General features: G+C 39.4%; 1 protein-coding gene across 3 annotated transcripts in view; it reads right to left on the bottom strand.

Moving 5' to 3' along the window:
* The window catches only part of SLIT3 (slit guidance ligand 3), a 466,954-nt gene that overhangs the window by 422,002 nt on the left and 23,798 nt on the right, over positions 1-21,154 (bottom strand). For all 3 annotated transcript variants that reach the window (XM_033073074.1, XM_033073076.1, XM_033073075.1), the window contains 2 exons: positions 21,041-21,112; positions 1,415-1,486 (listed from right to left, as the gene is read on the bottom strand). In XM_033073074.1, coding sequence (XP_032928965.1) covers positions 1,415-1,486; positions 21,041-21,112 — 144 coding nt within the window. The remainder of the gene's footprint in view (positions 1-1,414; positions 1,487-21,040; positions 21,113-21,154) is intronic.

The following is a 21,154-nucleotide window of genomic DNA, read 5'->3' as shown; positions in this document are numbered from 1 at the left end:
AAATGCAACCAAATTGCTCAGCTCAAGCAAATCCATTCAGCACATATATCCTAGTGAATTCAAAAGTCATGACAAAAACCAAGTCCAACAAAGACTTTTTCCCAAGCAGATTTTAAGACTTAGACAGGTATAGCTTATATTTTTAAAATATTTTTTTACGTCTGCAGAGTGATGGCAGTGACTTGTACAGTTTTTCATGAGCAAGTTTGGACAACACCAGAAGTTTTGTTAGAGAATTTCTCCAAACTACCAATATCACTTGTTGTACAGCACTGTTCAGCTTGCCTCTTTTAAACATAAATCAAAATTATACTTCTTTAAAGTCATCTGATTCCAAAATTAATCTGCACTATCACCATGTGGTTTGTATTTCCATGGGAAGAAAAATTTACTGCACTGTCTAAATGGTTTGTTTGATTGCACATTGATGTATTAAAACAATTATAAAAACTCCACATAAATGGAGAACTTTTTCAGCCACCCTGTAACAACTTCACAATTTCATTAACCAAATCACAGGTCTTAGTATATGATCTTCCATAGAAGACTCAAGAATTAAAAGAACAGTTTTACCAAATTTCAAAAAGCCACTCTGGATCATGAGTTTAACTTTGGCAGGATCCAGAAAATTATTTCAAACAGTTTTTGACTACTCCTTGAAAAAGGCAGATGACTTTTTCTTATAGTAACTATGCAGGTAGCTGCTCATCTATTTTATTTTTATGCACTTTCTAAAAAATACATATTTTAGAAATCATCCAGTTATTGTTCTAACACCACCCTCTTCCTCCTCCCACCACAAAAAAAATAGTGTCAAGTTCATTATATCCTTCTCTTGCTGTTGAAACGGGCCCTGATGCCATCTAAACATTTTATAACGCAGTTTTTATATTTCAAGGAAAAAAATTGTTTGCTTCTCCATAATTTCTCCTCTTCCTGCCTGACAAGGCAGCAGCCATAACTTTGCTGGTCTATCTGGCAAAGCCTTGACTTACTTGAAAAGATCATTTTCCAAACTAAAGAATTTGTAGCTACCTCCATTATTTTAAAATAAGTACAGGCACTCTGACTTTGTGGACATCTAGCCTGGACCAAATACATGAACCTGACACTTTCCATGGTTTCTGTAGCTCTACAGAGAGTTCAAAATAAGTCACCTTGACGTCATCCTGGTGAATATATGAGAAACAGAAAAATTTTGTGGTTTCTCTTCCCTCTGGTATTTATGCTCTACCAAATTACAGCTACACACAAGCAAACATAACACATCCCCTAAAAAACCCTCACTAACTGGCAGTTTAATATCACAAAAATTAAACCTCTCGCCGCAGTCAAAACACAACCACGTGAATCTGCACAATAAGGAACACAAAATAGAAACACACCACAGGAAAATAAATCAGATTATACTTACAGCCTCGTTAGCTTCTGTGTGTTCTGGAAAAGCAGCTCAGGGAGAACTTGCAATTTATTCTTGTTCAGACGCCTAAACAGTTACAAACAGAATAAAAAAATTAATATTAGATTATCTTCCAGTTGAAGTTTATTCTGTTATGCATAAACACATGAAGTTCCCATTGCACTAAACCTCATGCTATGAATTTGCCATTGGATGCCTTGTGCATTTTATTCATACAGGAGCCAAACTCTGTCATTTGTAGAGCACCTGCCCACATCCATGAGGAGTCAAGGGACAGGCGCCAAAAAGTTTTAACTTTGTGCTGAGTACACAAACATAACTTTTAAATTTTCCTCTGGATAACTACTAAGAATCATACACTCAGCTCACTCTGCTTCAGGAACAGCTACTGGCAGGAATCTGGATTTTCATTCTCCTTCAAAAAATGTAGGCACAGTAAATTCAGTAACTTGACCAACCAAGATTATTCCCAGATTAGCTATTATTTCTGTAGTATACATAATTTCTTTTTTAAAATAATTTTCTTGAAACTTCACTTGGAAAACCTGAGCACTGTTGTAGAAAATATGAACATATGGGTAACCAGATGACTACATGGTGATTTGAAATAGAATATTAATCCTGAAGATTCTTCCAGGAACATTTTAGAGAACAGATTAGTGTTTATACATTAGGCCCTTTTACTCACTCACTCCATGAGTTCTACTCTGGTGACAACTTGCCAGTTTTTAGAAAACAACCATTCCAAGCTATTCCAGCCCTGTCACTATAAAAAGCACGAGCCTCCTCTCCACAAAACGTGTGACAGCTCTGCAAAAGCTAAAAGCAGTTCTGCTAGGAGGACACAATCTTGTTCCTCAGTTCTTTTTCAATGAAGACAGTCACCTGTCCTCAATGTCCTAATGAATGTTGTTCGCATAATGAGTTGACCTCAGCTAATTACAAACAGCCCCACTGCGTAAAGGGGCAGCTGAGTTGTTCTGTAAGCTCATACACGAGCCTGTCTTTGTTCCCCAGCCACCTTCCAGGTTAACTTTGCTAGCAGATCTATTTTTGCTGAAGTTTTGATCTCCAAAGACACCTGGAACTTTTATAAACCCACTGCTACTTTAGCACCCCATATCCGCTTTTCTTGCACGCTGAGTAATTCCACTACCAGAATTCAAGACTTTTTGGAATTGAAAGGCCTTCCTGAGATCAAACCAACATTGTGGGGTTTCAAATGGCAGAGTTTTCACATGGCCACCATATGAACATGTCTTGGGAGATAAAGAGGTGATGGAGAAGAGGGGAATTTTAACTTCTCTTTCTGACACCTAGAACAGATCAAAGGCTGCATCTGCAAGCTCACAGAGCCTGAGCACTTTGCATTACACACACCACATGAGAACCAATATTTGTGTCTGCTGAAGTTATTTCCTGCAGCTTTTAACAACTACTCAGTGGGATTTTTGAGATAAATGAACAAAACAGCAAATGAACTTTTAAAGAACATGAGAGAAAACACATGGGAGGATTTGATTCCCCAGACACCCACGTGACATTTCACAATTTCATACCTAAGTAAACAATCTTATTTAATTCAAGGTTGATGGCAACGTGCTACTTAGCCCTCATCAAAGTCATTATTTTGGTTAACTATGTTTATCTGTTGGAATAACAGGATGAAATATAACAAAAAAATTATTTATTCAGAGGTTAGCACTCCTCATCCCTCCTCCTTCACCAAGTCCACCACTAGTCATTGAGAAACCCTGAACAAAATCAACTTATTTATCACTCAAAGTGCAAGAGTGCCAGTGAAATGCATCTATTACACACAATGTCAAATGTTTATTCCTGTGTCTGATTATCATTTCAGATCTCACAATGCACACATAATCATGCACTGCCAACCCAAAGTCATCTGACTCATCTCAAAGCAACATCCCAGGAATGTGTTTTAAGAATATTCTTTTCTCTACTTGCAAGGATTTCATAGATGCTGAGCTTAAGCTTATTGCTTTAAGCCAAAGAAACTAATCAAAATCAGATTAAGTTTCTGGAACAGGATGTTTCACACCACCAAGCAGACAAGAAAATATATGTAGTAACAAGAAATCACATTTCCAGGTTAGCAAGCTTCAACCTGAGGAGTCAAACATTTACAACTTGCAGTGACACAAACCTAGAGGGGGGAAAAAAACTAACATCAAGGTTTTTTCTCTAATCTAACTATCAAATTAATCCAGAAGATTGAACATCTTAAATTATTTCCTATTATTTGTATGGGCCAACACTCTCCTACCTGTGGTAGTAAAAGGAGCAAGTTTGAAGCTGCCTTTTTAAGTTTCCTGAGCATTTCAATATCTCAGCCTGAAGTTCCCTCCATATGGATTTTCATTCAAACATTACATGAAGTAACATCCACACAAGGGCCCTTGCAAAGTTCCTGTGACCTGCTCTTCACCAGCACTAAACATTTTGTATGGGTCTAAATGTACTGAATATTTTTAATGACACTGTTATGAGTGAAATTCTTTTTACACTGCAGCAGAAAGCAAACTGAATTTGTGTATCAAGGCCAAGAACTCAATGAAATTCTGCCTTTGCTTTTACCTACATAAACCTGATTTTCAAACTCCCCCAGCACTAGTGGTCAGTGCTCCTGCACAGATTCCATCCTCCAGGAGCTTCAGGTGAACTTTATTTCTGCCACAAACCAGAGCTTGCAGCTCTCTACTGCCAGGTGATGTGACTAACTGATAAGGAAGCAAATTAATGTAGCACCAAACACTTGAAGACAAGTGTCCATCCATGTCCTGTTTCAAGCTATGGGACTCTCCAAACCCTCCACCACTTCCTAAGATTTATTTCATGTTTAAACTTCTGCTAAAAGTAATTTTATTCATGGTTTGATTCTCAGAGGAACTAAGGGAATGAACAGGGGGTTGTTTCTGTTGAACATCACCTACTGTATTACAACTTCTACTGCAATACTTACTGAAATATAAGACTAGATCACCTCATAGAAACTTAGCCATACTTGATGTAGGATACATTTAACATACTCGTATTTATTATGTGCCAAAAAGCCACCAATAACCTAGGAAAAAAATCCCAATTACACCTCTTATTTCTCTTCCTGGGCTTGAGAGAAAGGCCATTAAGAAAGTCCTCAATACAGAAGTATCAAAGTACCAGACAGGATGTTTTTAAATTCCAGAAAAAGAGACAGAGACGTGTTTAGAGATTATTTAATGAAAAGACCAAATGTTCTGAATGGTCATTTATAAGCACTGTTTCCTCTGGTTTGACAAAGAAGTGCCAAACATGGAAGAGATGCAGTGGAAGAGTTCCTAACACATCATTTGACAAGAACTGGAGTTTATCCCCACCTATCAGCATCAGTTGTAGGACAGAGAGGGAAGCTTGCAGTACCAGGTGAAGCAAACATGAGGAATGGAGCTGTGCCCCAGGAGCACAGGCTGGGCACACTGAGGGATCTGATCCCTTCCCACATGCTTGCCTAGCCCCATTACATCCCATTCCTGCATAAATCTTACTCCTGTCAGCTCTCTAATTTTAATTACAGCAGTGCTTTTGATTCTATAACAAAATGGTGAAGCCATAAACCAGTGAAATAAAAGTAGTCTGCAAAAACATAAACAAAACAAGCCAGAATCTTGTAAAATGATTCTGAGGACATTGTTCCTGGGACTGTACTTTATTAACAAATATAGATGTTCCTGATTTTAAATTAGTGACTTAAACAGAAATAACATCAGGATATACCTGGAAAATGACTTTAAATCCAAGCCAGTTTTGCAGCTGTAAGTGGATGCACCATGGAGGAATGACAGGTCAGCTTTGTGAATCTGAACAGTAGACTACAATTTTAAAAAATAAATCATTATCAGACTAAATCCCTGGGACTGTACAGACTGGGAATGCCACCAGGGATGCAGCACAAACAGAAACCCTTGGAACTGGGCTCTTGCCTCAGGCTGGGAACACACCAGCCCTGCAGCCAGGTACACCCAGGGGCAGGCAGGAATCTGGGGCACACAGCCAGGCAAGATCTGGTCCACATTACTTGGGGCTGCTGGATGGGAATGCAGCTGCTCAGTCCCCAGTGTATTCCAAACTGGATGCTTTACAGCTAATAAGACCTGCAAAGTATTCCGGGAATTTGGAGCACTGGGCAGAATGATGCATAATCATCCAATGCCACGAGCAGATTAGCTCCAGTGCTGGAGCAGAAGCAGCTCTGGATGTGCACAGCATGGAGCCCAGACTAATAAAGCCTCCTGGAAGCTGAAGAACTGTGCTCAGAGGCTCTCCAGGAGTCATATCAGCTCTGGCAATACCTGCATTGAGTCAAATTTATTAACTCTGATTAGACACATGCTGGCTGTGCAGTCAACAATCTCCACACACTGCAGCTCCCTCCATCTCCCAGACTCCTTTAACCACTGCTGAGCACAGGAAACAGAACTGGGCACATTCTGTTCTGTTAGCCTGCCCCTTCAGTCCCCAGAAGTGACCCAAAAGAGTTGGCCAGGCACCAAGTGCACACGAAGTCCTGGATGTGCAAGCCAAGGGTGTCCAGGAGAGCATCCATCCCCTCCAGGGCATGCATGGAGCCACACCAGGACACTGCTCAGATTAACCCTGCTTCTGTTGGAAGGGGTTTGGGGAGCTGCAAAGGATAAAAGCTGAAAGCCCATTCTTCTGTCTGCAGGAATTCGGAGCAAGAGTCAAATATTGCTACTTCAGAAATTATTACATATCACTGTTACATTCTTAATGATGGTTGCTTATTAATTCTTAATACTGAATGCTGACTTCTGTCCTCATAGAAAATTAGTACATAAATGTCTGTACTTCACAGATTTATCATGTTACAAGCTGCATGTTCTTTCTTTATACTCAAATGGCCTAAAATGCAGAGTAATAGAATCTGTGACCTCTCTAAGTCCATACATACCATGCTGCCCCCTGGTTCAGTGTGTTTTCTTTAGAGCAGCCCCACACAGCATCAAACAGTGTTCCAACACAGGACAAACACTTCCTCTCACCTCCCAAAAACATTTTGCTCATATATATAAACAAGCACGAGTTTCTCCCCTGCTGCCCAACTGGGGGTTCCTGTGTCCTGAAGGCAAAGGGGTGGAGGGAAACAACCTCTGTGTCAATCACAGAATATCAAGGGCCCTTAAAAAAACAATGGAGAAGTTATTAACTGTGAAATTCCTGCCTTCCTGGCTCCAACCAGGCTAATCATATTCCTTCCTCTGTCTGAAGCTGGGATAGGAGAGAAACTTAACTATTAAGATTCCCCTGATTATTAAAACATGGAGTAAAAAACAACTATTGAAACCTAGAAAGAAGCAATGCTACCAGACTAGAGGAAGAGTGAAGATGTTTATCAGGATCATTCTCTGAAACAAATGGAGCAAGAGACCTACACTTCACAAAGGTTATTTTAATATTAATTATAATTTCGATTTTTTTCTTCTGGATAACTTCTGGGTGTGTAAAAACCCCTCAATATTGGTAGGAACATTTTCAATTTGTTCTTAAGGGAGAGTTCATCTTTTCCTGGAGGAGAAACTTTCTGATTTCAGCTGCATCCCTCATGCTCACACCATTGGAATGGTCACATCCAATTCTGGTTCTGTTCTCTCATGGAGCTCCACTCACAATAAGAGCAAAGAGGAGCTAAATTTAATCTCTACTGAAGGCATGATCAGCATAGATGCAAAAGGACAAAATGCATATGGAAGCAGAACTGGAATATTGCTCAACTTGCAGCTATTTTAATCTTTTTGCAAGAAGAATCTAAACCAGATTCTTTGCTACTGCAAATTGAAGGAGAAGACATTCCAACATCCTGCAGTGTTACACCCCTCACATGCAGACCATCCCTTCCTTCTCAGGGCTAATATCACCAGGGCAAGGCTTTAGAAGGTTCAAAAGGATTTCAGGGTTCAGAAATCCAATAAACAGGCAAAAAAAGCATCTAAAAATATCAGACTTACACATTTCTTATACAGTTAATTAGGACAAAATGAAAAAGCTTCAGTGCAATCACAATCCTTGACTTCTCATTCATTTCTATACAAGGTGGGGAAGCAACATTAACAGCTCAAACCAAATATAATTGTAGGCAGTATTTTGAGACAGAGCATTCTCAGCTTCATGCTCTGTTCTCACAGCTGCAGGACAGTTTTATTCTAAGAAACAAATCAGAGAAAACCCAGACCCCCTTTTCAGTGAGCTGATGCCCACTCACTCCACGAGAAATTTCCTCCTTCAAAGAGACACTTGCCTGCTTCCCATGGACTATGGAATCAATATGAAAGCCCAGTGCAAAAGCAATGCAAGCATTATGTATTCAAACTTGGCACACTGTGTAGTTTTCCAATGCAATTTGATTTCTTATAATGCCACCAACTCAGTTTGGAAATTCTGAATGCCATACCATCAGTTACTTCAGGCAAACTCCAAATATTCAAATATTCTGCCGGAGCAGAAACAACCAAATTTACATGGTTGTGGAGGAAAAAAGCAAAGAACCTGGGTCTGCTAGATAATCTCACAGCAAAAATCTCTTCTGCACATCTTTGTTTTTAATTTTAACTATCTTGCAGTATTACACTAATATTACTGAACACATTCTACCCAGAATTTTAAGCTAGGCTCTGGCTTACACATGACAGTTTTATTATTGTCTCCAAATAGAGAAATTATCTGGTTGTAACCCCACAAATGTGTGATACCCATAAGGCTCCAAATCCTGTCTGCCGTGCTACTGAACATTGCCAGCTTCAACCCAAATCAAAGCATTTCATATTTTTCATGACATAAGTAGCACTCAGCTCCTTTCCACACAAGTTCAACAACTTTCAAGTATAACATCCATATTCACATTTCTACCTGTTACACAATTCATTCTCCAACAGAAAAATCAGAAACACAGTGGTTTTACCATTTTTAAATGGGTAGCTTTAAAGGAGCAGTCCTGCTACTTCAGCCTTTAATATTCAGCAATTATCCAAGTAACTTTGGGTTCATTCCCCAGCTCAGCCATTTATTTGATTTCACACTCAAAACATCTGGGTCTCCCTTTTGGCAATAACCATGGTCCCTCTTTCTCCTTGGCTGTCAAGAGCTCCATGGCATCCTTGGAGATGTGGCTCAGGGAACAAGATGCAGTTGAAAGGGCTCCTACAAGTTACTTTAAGGAAGAAGTGGTTACATCACAAGCTTGGGCAGAACCAATAAGCAATAAAAGTGACTTAATGCATAAAAAGACTCAAACAGAAAGACAGGAGTTACTGAACTCCAAGGAGTTTTATTTTGAAGCACTAGCTTGGGAAGCAGGAACAAGAGCGGAGCCAATTGCCTGCAATGGTTTCACCAGAAAATCCTATTAGAGTCAAGAAATCCATTGTGATCATTAATGTAACCTCTCCTTTGCTCTGTATCACTTCCTCTTCGTAAGGAAAAACAGCCAAGATGCAGCACCCAGTAAAAGGCAAGTCAACCTTATCCATTACTTTCTGTCATCACCTCTTTATATTACTGCCCTAGGAAATAAAGCCAGATGATCTATAATGGAATTTCAATAAGGGCACTATGAGGAAGCCCAGAACAACCATATTACAGGATTATGGGGTGGGATAAATGAACTTCTTTATCCACGTGATGTTATTTCAGAATCTTTTACAAAAGACTGGTAGAGATACCACTGCAAGTTGCTAAGGGACCATTTTTTGAAGGAAAACTGTTTATAGGAGCTATAACTTTGAGATTCCCTATTACAAACTGAGCAGGCTGGGTGGTCCTGGTTCACATTTTCAAAGCTGTCACAAGTAATAACCTTTATTACCAGCTTCTCATTACACTGAGAAAGATTATCTCCCCTCTCTCAGAAGTGCAGAGTACACGTCTGTGCATTTCAGCAGCACAGGAACTGTGGCTCCATAACACTTCAGAGCTTCCAATATTAAAATCCATCTTTTTTTTCCCCTATCTCCTCATATGAAAAAATCTGACATTAGGATGGAGGACAGAACTACACAGATGGTCTCTGGCTGGAACAGACTGTTAAGGGGAAGCAAGAGGAACAGGTTTAAATTTCAAAGTTCTCCCAAAGCCAACATGAAAAAACAAAAACATCCTAATTACATTCCTATGATCATAAAAAGCTGCAATCAATGCCCTAAAAGGATACAGAAATGGACAGGAACCTTAGTACCAACCTAAGTGAAGATGAGAATAGAGACTCTAAAGTGTCAGAGTTTATAGATGAGAGCAGCCACAGCAAGAAAATCCTTTAAATCCTTTAAAGAAGAGGCAAGTAGAGGTGTATGCCCAGTCTCTTAACAAGTGGAAAGTTCACAGAACTACTGAGGTGCATAGATGCAGTATAGTAGCTTTACCTGTCTGCAGATTATTTTAATGTAAAAAAATTAACAATTTCTTTTATCTATCATCCAAAGAAGCCAAAAAAGCTTGATCTGTAAACTCTCCAGCAGAGATGGTCTCTGCTGAAGCTGCTTCTCAGTTTCTGAAAAGCTTTCTGGAAAGTTCTCCTACTTCAAATCTGAAAAAATTAAGAACTCACACTTTGTAACTCCAAATCACTCATATAAAACGATAAAAACAGGGTTAATTTTTCATTACTCCACTGACTATGGTGAACAGAACAGGAACATTATCCAAGGAACATCATCTACTGGACTACCCCTAGATGCCTGTAACTTTTAATATTTCATCAACTTTTGTAAAGACAGTAACACAGACATGACTAAACCACTTTTTTACACCAGTGAGTAGTCTCTCCCAGGACAGGGCTGAAAGCCTATGAAGAAAGGAAAGAGTAAATTTTAGTGTTCACATGTCTAAGCCATGCTGCCCCTGTTGACAAGCCTTAAGAGTTTATACAAATATTATTTCCAGCAGTCAGAAATCGCTGTGAACAATTAGCAGGAACACTTCTAAGTACAACTATAATTGTAATTTTTAGCAGAAGAAGCAGAACCCTGGTCCTGTTTGAATAAGGCAACACCAGCCCTGCTCCCCACAGCACCCATATATAGTAAGGAATGCTCGGGGCACTGTGGTGCTCCTTCTCCCAGGGATCTGTGCCAAGCAGAACCAGGAAAAAAGGAAGACTTGCAGGATCATCTCCTGCTGAAATCAAACTGGATGCTTACAGAAGACTCCATGCTCCCAAGCCAATGGGATGACTGTAAAGAAAGGATGAAGGGGCACAAAGAGCACACTGCACACCTGGGTCCAATGTGACAACCAAAAAACCAATACCAGTAAAGTACTGCTCTAATCAAAGGGATCAAATAGAAACAGCTCTCAACTGCTCTGACAGCAGTGGGAATTCCTATCACAGCTCAGCCAAAGGACATCATCTCCTGAGGAAGCCCCAAGGCAACCAGCCACAAAATCCACCTTGCCTAAAAGCTGGGAGTGCCCAATTTCTGTGATAGTTACTCTGATCCACTTCTGCTTTCCCAGAATGTTTTCAAATGCAGGGTCAGCTGTTCTGAAGTGTTTCAGTACCTAGCAGCTCCCATTTCTCTCCTGTATTCCTAACACAATACAGGACATATATTCCCCTCAGTTACCAAGCACAAGAATGAAAATGTACATGGAACATCTGTAACATCTGCATGAACTCTAAAATCCTCTCTTTTTTTGGGATCTTCATACCAGAACACCTTCACACAAGCAGAAAAATCCAGAGAAGGGATTATCTACAAGGAACTGAGAACATGACACTAACATGAAGTTAAACACGAGCCAGCATGGTTTGTTCTGTTCCATGTGGAAGGAAGGTGCAGCTTGAGGAGAGCTCCAGTTCAACAAACACAGCTAAAATGGAGTTGGGCCACAGGAACAGCAAAGTCAAGACTGTACTGATCTGATCCATGGCAGAGAGACTTCAAAACCAACATATTCCTGTATTCTCCAAGAACAAAAGGAGGCTAAGTGCTTTGAATTCATCATTGTTTCAGGATTATTTGAGGATTGCTGTGCTCAACAGCATGAAATTCAGCCAACACTTATGGTATTTCTGGGATGGCAAGCAGCATAATCCTTCTAATATGAGGAAGCTCAAAGAAGCAAAACCCTTTTGATGAAATTATTTAAGCTAAATAAAGCTCACCCAAATAATTCCAGACCACTGATGCAGCAGCTCTTACCCAACAGTAACACAGACAGTTAAGCATTTCCTTACAGATCTAGAAGAAACAACAGCTAAATCCTTAAGTGTTTTGCTTAAGCAAATATCCTCATAAATCACCAAGTATATAAAAAACCTGCTAAAATCAAACAAACAAGCCACAGAAAAGAATAATGTTTAAAAGCTCTGATGTCATGTCCAGTGCTGATCAGCTATTCCAGCTGAATTTTGGTTACACTGCAGTGGAAGTGTCCTTATTCCACTTGCTTTGTAACCACTGCATCGGAAGCTCAAGAATCCTGTGGTTACAGAACCTCTTGTCTGCATAAATGAGACCCAAATTTGTTTTTCCATGAGTTCTTGTGGGTCAGTGACCTATTACAAAAACGTTTTTGATGAAATCAGGTTCGTTTATTTTCATGTTGTTAAAATAAACCTCGTTGTTTTGTGGCCCTGGTCAGAGGCACTAATGCAAACCAAACCCTCTCACTGAAGCATTGCATCCTGCTCCCTGCTCCTGCCCTCAGCCTCCCCTGCACTTTTCCTGTGTTTGGACTCCTCCTGTGCTGGCCCTGTGACAGAGCTGCTAATGGCTTCCCTTGAAAAAGAGGGGCCAATTTTTAATTTTTTTTTTTTTTAAATGACGTTTGCAAAAGAAATAAAAGGTTCCCTCTTGGCTGTCCAGCAATGGTTGAATAATGTAAAATTATAGAATGATGTGCTAGAGGCAGAGCAAGCCATGAAATCTGAGGGTATCAGTGCCCTCTAGGAGTCCACAGGACACAAACACAGCAACAAGTGAACCCCTATTAGAAAATATCACCTCTACACATCTTCAGAGAAGTGGTTTCTTATTTCTTTCACTGTCCCCAAAGGGTAAGCAAGGGACAGCTGCTGTACCATTTTAGAATTCATTTCAACAAGAGTCCCATAAAAATAAACACAGAAATAGGGATCTTGGATAAAACTCATGGAAAAGAGTGGGAGGGATTCATCTTTAAACGAATTTATAACTAACATTGGGTTAGGTTTTGGTTTTTGTGGGTGGGGGTTTTTGGTATGGATTTTTTTTTTTTTTTTGGTTGGTTGATTTTGGGGGTTTTTGGTTGTTTTATTTCTTTGCTAAATAAAGATGGTCCAGTAGAAACCCAAAGCAGCAGGTATTGCAGGGGACTCACAGAGCATCACCTGCTCAAGGTTCTCTGGTTCCTTTTTCACCTGGTGTGGACAAGCCCTTGCAAGGTGCTCACCAATAACAGAAGGATGGGATTTTTACCATTTCAGAATGTTTGTGCCCCTCCCATCAAGTACAGCTCCAATAAAGTGTCTGGGGTGCAGAACACACATTCTCACACCCACAGCTACACAGTAGAGCTGACTGGGGGATTGATTTCCTCAATTCATCTGCACCTACTTCTTCAGTCCTGAAACTCCAAGTGCAGCAAATGCAGAATTTTTTTTTTGCAAATTAACAGCTTGCCATAATTTCAACAGGGTCATATGAAAAGGAAAAGGCAATCTTTAGGTTTGTCTAAACAGATTGTAAGAAATACAAAGTATTTTCAAGCACATAACCTGTATTCACACCACAGCAGCTCACCTGTGCAGAAAAGACATATTTCAATGCTTGCAGTAATGCTTGATTAATTTCAATAAAAACTGGAGTTATGAGCTTTAATCTAATGAAAAAACCCCAACATCAAGATCCAAGCCACAGATGCCTCTCATTTGAGGTAACACACTGATCAGAGCACATGACACAGCTGAGCACTGATCTTTTTCAAGTACCCAGCACCCACAAAAATGACAAAGTCTACCTCCAAAAAAAGCCCCAGATATTTTTTTTTTCATGTTTCAGCTTTTCTTTATGCTTCTGTAAATCATGTTCCCAGTGATGCTTCTAAAAATCAACTGACCTTTTCACAGTGTGGTTTAAACTACTGAAATACTGAGAACAGAACCACAGACAGCTTTATTGAGACACTGAACAGGACAGTGACTTTCTGTACAAGCAAAACACAGACTGGGGGCAGCTGGAAATGACCCAGGTTTGGTTTCTATAAGTAATTTCAAGCTTTTTTTTGTTGTTGTTTCACCACACATGTACTCCACTAGTGACCTATACTTGAACCACTGCATCTCCCAAAAAATAAACAAGTTCTACCTGCAAACCCCTGTTGGCAGGAGAAGGTGAACACTAAATTAATCTGGAGATACTGAGGCATGGACATCCCAGAAGTGTCTCTGTGTGAATACAGACTACTTGGTTACTGTGGTGCATATTTATATTACACAATATTCACTTTTAATCATGAATAAAATTCATATTATTAGATTTTAAGTTTAAAAAAAACCAAAACCAAACATTTTTTCATTTGGCTTTTCTAAAAAATAACATGAATTCTCTAGTTTCAAGGTTCTAGTTACCTCAGCCTTGTGGTAGATCTTTTGAAGAAAATTCAGTGAGTTTTTAGAAATAATTCCTGACAAAACTGGTGGCTACGGATATGGAATCAACAAAATTCAACAGGAAATTCACATATTTTGGGTTATAAAAATGTTAAGACAGTCTTAAAGCTTTAGTATGCTTCATTTTGGGATGTGCATTTACTGCTCACAGTACAAATGAAAATTATTTAGCGTGCCTGGTCACTACCATTGTACTACCAAAATAAGGGAACATTATCTACAATAAGAAAAAATTAGCCAAAATAAGGGAACATTTTTTTCCTGAAAAAATAATAGAAATGATAGAATACTTCATTCACCATATGAACTGGGTATCTGCATGAACCAGGCCTCACCCAAGTGTTTTCTCCCATCCTTAACTGCTGTGAGAATCTTGACTCTATATGGAAATGTATGTAGCAGACATCTTGCAACATTGCCTTGCAGAAAAAAAGACTTTTTGTACTAAAAGTTGCAAATCCCCCTCCCCTCCCTGTTTTATATTGATTGTAACTCTAAAATGTGGCAACAGCAACAAGAGAGCTCCTTTAAATAAAAAGGAACAATAATCTTTCCTGACCATATCTGATACATCACTTCCACAATGAACTGACATTTCTCTAAATTACTGGCACTCAGATAGTGTAAGAAAAATATATCTCAGTGAAATCTTCCAGTGCACAGTATTGACAGGTAAGTGAAGCATGTGAGCCATATCCTGGGAACATTTATTTTGGCTGTTTGAGCCAAGAGCAGCACATAATGCTGAATCAAAAGCAATACAAAATTAATGAGCTTCCTTCTTCCTTCCAAGAATTAATGAAGGTGAGCTGTCAGTCTGAGCCAAGTGAGACTGGATACAAGGTGGTACCTGCATTCCTCCTCAGTGGTGGTTGACTGAAGTGCACTACTCACATTCAATCTGTCAATATCCATTTTACTATTTTATCCTTTTATTTGTACACACATACACTCCCCCATATAGATCCACAAAGCTACTCCATCCTTGTTACTGATCCTGTATGAGTTCAGCAATCCACCATTTGCATCTTGCACAGCAGTTCCCATCATATCTCATTAATAACATTACTATTCATTATTTTATCTTCTTTTTATAATTCACATTCCTCAGGGAAGCTACTGATTTCACCTGGGTTTTGCTAAGTAAGTCCTGTAAGAAACAGGAATTGCTGACTGATGATTTGACAGGTCTCCTCTAAAGTCAGAGATCCTGTGTGAGCTCCTGCAGGGGTGAAGGCCAGCTGGAAGTCCATCAAATACCTCTGCTCCAGGCATGATAAAACAGCAGGGCTTGCCAAAGCACTCAGCCCTCTCCGTGGAAAGGACAGCACATCCCTGATCATTAAAAGGTGGGCAGCTAGTTCAGCAGGGGCAGAATTAGATTTGGAAAAGAGAGGCAGCTCAGTTTATTGCAACAGGTGAAAACCAGCAAATCTTCTTTTCTGGGACCGACTCAGAGCCCATCCCATTTCCAGCAGTGCCAATTTACAGCTGCACTCAGGGCAAGGAGGGATCATCCTCCTCTGCACCTCTGCCAGCTTTCCACCTTTTCCACCTTCGGATTTCTCAGCTGGGTGGGGGTTGGTGCAGCCAGCAGCCCTGGTGGAGATGCCTTTGGTGAGGCTGATCTGTGCCATTTGTAGGAAGGTAAGTGAACATGAACACCCCTCCAGGCACACCTGAGGGTACATCCAGCCTTCCCTGCAGCAGGACCCAACTGTGCAACCCTGGGCAGTGAGATCAGGAAGGGATTTGTGAAGATGGGAAGCTGCTACGGGAGGATGTTGCTGCTACTCTATTGCTGTCAGGGTCAGAAAACAGCAGGTGAGGTAGTGATGATGGCATGGCCACCATAAAACAGTAAAAACTGCACTACAGCCCATAGAAACTGCAGACCCACACTCCAAATCAACACAATTCTTGAACAAAATAGTCACACTACCCATGCAAGTTAAAACAGTCCCTCCAAATAAATTCATTAATTTACCATGTATTTTTCAGAGATGTTGTTTGAAAGGGAAGCCCTGAACAAACCTCAGACTTGAGAGTAAAAACGAATGGAAAGGACTCAAATAACACCAGAAAAACTCTGCAGCACCAAGTGCTCCATTCTCCATGACTGTCCCAGCATCCAGGAATAAAACCAATAACACCCTGTCAGATACTCCCACCCAAAACATTCTGGCTTGTCATGTTGGACTTCTCACAACGTAAACAGTCACACACACACTCATTTGAAAAGCAGTGCTAAATTTGCTTGGAAATGCAAGGTAAGAGAGACTGCTTTGTCAGATATCGGTTACTGGACTTTTTTAATGACTGGAATGATTTCTCAGAGAATGTGAGGAAAAATGTTTTGAACAATATTAATTAAATATTAAACAATATCAATAACTATTACTTAAATTTGCCAACAGGAGCTTCATATTGCTTAGCTCACAACTGCAGGCAGCACAAGAACTAAGTCGTGATCTATCCTAACCAGGAGACCAGAACACACCTGCAAGTGTCAGAGGGAATTCCAGTTTAGTTTTTTCTTTGCCAGTTCCCATAAAGAGTGGTTCAGTTTACAAGTGGTCTCTGGCAGAAAATGTTTTCCCCCATGCACAAAAGATGGCACCACAGACTGTGACCTGGGATTAGACACCACAGGACTGTTTTTCCCTCATGAAGGTAGCTGCTGCAGCAGGAATTCTGCCCAGCAGAAATTGCAGCTCAGGTTTTGACAAATCCCACACCCAGTTCCTCAGGAGCCAGGGGATGCTGCTGTCCTTGGTGTAAAAGCAGAGAAACCCATCAGTCCATCATAGTGCAGAGACACCTGCAGCAGCCCCTGGCAGCAAATCTGGTACTAAACCAACTCACCTGTGGTAGCTGGAGCAGCAAGAGGGAAATAAGCAATTGATAAAACTGATTAAATGCCCAGTCACAGCTCTAAATGCAGTTTAGGGTGTCTTTGTTCTCCTGCATTTTCAGATGAACATTCCATGAGCATGGATTGCCAGTGGGATGTGTTACCCACCATGTCCCAGGAATGGAGACTGGAAACAAGGAGCTTTTTTTTCTGAAAGGTTACATTTGAACTGTGTGACATCTTCTCAGATCCATGTTGCCTCTGAAATGAGCAGTGCATGCAGCTCCAGCAGAAACACCCAAACTGCACACGCTGCAAACCTTGTGTAAACACCCTGGGCTGGCCCATGCTGCCAAGGACTGGCTTTTGTTTACAGCAGCAAAGAACTGCCCAGAGCTTTTATTACTTTCCCAGCTACTCTGAAGCACCTACCAACCTCTCCACTCAGCATGGTAATTGTGGAAGATGCTTTTTGTATTACATGATTTATTTAAAGCCAGTTCAATCTCAATTTATGAAATCCAGATTGTGAAGCACCACATAACAATTTATTCTTTTCCTTAGCATCTTTGGTCACTAATAGCAATCTTGCAGTACGCTGTGCCAAATAAATACACTTTAATACCTCAATCAAGCATTTGGGAAGCTGCTTACAAAGACTCAATGCACAGTAGCATCACTGCAGATAAAAATCAAATGTAATTTCCATGTTGACCTCTGTCTTCACACACACACCAAACCAAAACCATACCAGGGTTAAAGCCTGGATTCTAGCTTTTAGCTATTTTCTTAGAGCTAATTATTTTTCCCAACTTTGAGAAGATTTGATTTGGCCACGCTTATACATTTTCCCCCCTCCCCTAAACAACAAAAACACAGTTTTAGTGTTTTCAGATGTTGAGACCTTTTATGCTTGCTAAAGACACTAATTTGAGCAGAAAGAAGCAGCCATCAGCCAAAGCCCATTCTTTTGAAGATTACAGAGCTACGTGACAATTTCTGGCAGTTGGCCGTGGAAAAGTCAGGATCTAGTGGTGTCTTATATCCTGCCTCATTTTTCACATCAATGTGTGACATACATCTGGCTCTGGAAGAAATGTCAGTTCATCTTTCAGACCCACCAATTCGCCTCTTGATCCTCTTGGCACATGCAACTTCATAATCATTTACCCTAAAATCCTACCCGGTGGTGTTAATAGCAAAGCATTAAACTGAATGCTAAAATCCAAAATAGGGGTCAGGTACCTCACCACTAATCTTTATGTTCTAGAATAAAGCTGTGCAACCTTGCTGCCATAAAAGCACTGGAAGCATTTTGGCTTTTCCACTGTGGTGAGTACCACTGGTCTTTCTCAGGATTCTGGAACTTAGGATTCAGCAGAACTTACACCGAACACAGTGAATTTTGCTACAAGACAACAGGTTAGATTCCTGCATTTTCCAAGTGCTGAGTACAAATATACCAAAAAAAAGTGGCTTCTACCTTCCACTTCCACAATAATTCATTTCTCAGTTCTGAGCTGTTTGTCACTTTAGGATACCTTGCATGATGTTCTTTCTTCAACTGATGTGGCCACATTTTATTGAGCCAATATTCAATTCTGACAAAAAACAAACCAGAGTAAATCCAAATAACTGGAGGGCCACCCCCAGGGCATATTTGGCAGCAGAGGGTATCAGCTCTAAAGACATTTTATTTAAAGTTTACTTTTACAGGACATGTGAAAGAGAAGTTTGCTAATTTGCTCAGATAATAATGATGGAACTGCTTCAATGTCCTGACAAGTGAAAATACAACGAGCTCCAGCATTCACCTGAGGTTAAGCCCTTTGAGCTTACCATGAGGAGTGGAACATACTTCCACTGTTACTTTGAATGAAAACCTTTATATGGTATTTTGCCAGGAATAGAAATTACTCCTGTTCTTCAAAGTTTGACCCAGTGCAGCTGCTTTGTTTAAAAGTAAGTTAATGATTACTTCTGCATCCACTTCAATAGATCAAAAAAGAACGTTATTCCAAAAATCGAAGTAACGTAAGTGATTTTTATTTGTTATTTGAAAGAAATTAAATGGAAAAAAGCCAGGTTTTTTAAAATGCAACCAACATACCTTCTTCATTAACATTTTGCAATGTTTGACAATACTTAATAAAATAGCTTTACTATTACCTAAAATGTTGCAATTTAGCCTTTGTAAGCTACGCCAAACTTTCCACAGTCCATTCTCCAAAGCCTACTGACTCATAGCAAAAAAAAAACAACACAGATTTATAGTTTAGTCCTAAAAGTGATTTAAACTAAAATACCAAAAAGTTGCAAGTTTCCAGACCTCCCTTTCATACTACATTAATTTAGGAAATATTTTAATGACAGGCAATCCTAAAAGAGAAGCAGAGATGCAGTATGGTTAACAGGCCAAGTTTAGAGCTCGTACAGGGAAGAAAAAACAAGCTGAAACTTTCAAACATCACAGACTTAAAGAGACACTATTAAAGGTATCATATTTCCTGCCTTCTGCTTCCACAATATATATTGTTTTCAGTTCTTGGCAGAGCAGGCTCTGCAGAAACACAACACACAGATGACACTTGAATTTGGGTTCTGGCTACCAATAGCCAGCCCTTCTCCTGGAATTTTTTCAAAACTCTTTCAAAATTTAACTATGTGAAATGATATCTAAATATAGATATGAGAAAACTACATGAATCTTTATCTGAATATAGATATGAGAAAGATCTATTTATGTATGTATATAAATGTATATAAAATAAAATTAAAACTAGGACTTGGTGGTTAGGATAGTGACCCTTCAAGATTATATACAATGTGAAAAAAACATGCTACAATGTCAGGCTAGGTTTAATTTTAGAAAATTAAGCTAGAGGTTTGGTTTTCTTCAAATAAATCAACTATGGAAAAAACTCTGCACCTGAAAGCACTTCCTAACTGAATATAGGTGTAAATCTGCTATAATCAGAATTTAAAACTCATCTCCCTTACTGCCATAGATGGAGCTTTTCCTGATTCATGACAAAAGTACTGGGTAAATTAATTTTAAATGTTCAGTGCCCTCATTAAACAACTCAAATGCAAATCTAATCCTGAGATCATCTGAAACAGCTTTAGTACAGCATTAGCTCAATACACCAGACTTCTCTTGAATAATTGCTAGTGGGCACTTAACTCTTGAAAGCTGCTTTAGAAAATATCAATGGGAAAATAACAAGTCCTACAAGAAATGCCTTGCAGATAACAGTTTCCAATCAAGCATAAAAAGCCTGCATTCCAAACCAGCTTGCGATATTGTTCTGGTCACCTACCTCTAACAAAGAATAATTCCCCAAGGTATTTCAGTTTTACAGATTTTGTCCTGCTCCCACCATAAGACAGAATTAATGATAATGACAAGAGCACACGCAGCTAAGAACAGCAATTGGATGCAGAATGAACTTTGTCCTTTTTAATATTTAAATTAATACTCCTGCAGGGTCAAGAGTTTCCTATAAACTGATTCCAAATTAAGAGACAATTTATAATCACCTTCTCCAAAAAAGAAATTAAATTAAATTAATTGCTGTCAACAGCAGAGGAAATCCACAATCCCTCCTCCTCTAAGTCTTCCATGATACCCTGGAATCCAGTCCTATGACTGCCATTATGCTACTTCAGAGCAAATGAAGCTAACCAGAAAACTAAATATAAAGGCAGTTTTAGAAATACTGGGGTTCTCAAAGGAGAAAATTGCAATTCCCATCAGCATAGACATATATAAAACACAGAAATACACATTAAATTATTATTTTAAAAAAACTTTCCCCCACATACCAGTTTTAAGACTTGCCCAGATAATGTCCTTTTGATAATGCTATTGAGACTCTGGTTTCACTGCCAGTTCTATTTTCTTGGCAGCCACTCTACATTTTATTTCAAGTACTAGCTATCATGTAACGTAAATTCAGCTATGTTTAAGAGCATACTTTAATTTAGGCAGGTACTCATCTCTTTCTCAAAGAGAGTTAATTTTATTATCATTACATATTATGGGTCATTAACAGTGAGGTACAAAGTCTGCAGCTTTTCCATAGGTATAAATACAGATACTCACAGCCGTTCCAGTTGTTTCAGGTCCTGAAAAGCTCCACGTTCTATCACACTGATCTGATTTTCTTCCAAGTGTCTGCAATTCCAGAAATACCAGTCAATTTTAACAAAATATAAA

The sequence above is a fragment of the Catharus ustulatus genome, chromosome 15 (assembly GCF_009819885.2).
Source record: "Catharus ustulatus isolate bCatUst1 chromosome 15, bCatUst1.pri.v2, whole genome shotgun sequence".
Lineage (NCBI taxonomy): Eukaryota > Metazoa > Chordata > Aves > Passeriformes > Turdidae > Catharus > Catharus ustulatus.
This window is presented reverse-complemented; position numbering and strand designations above follow the sequence as displayed.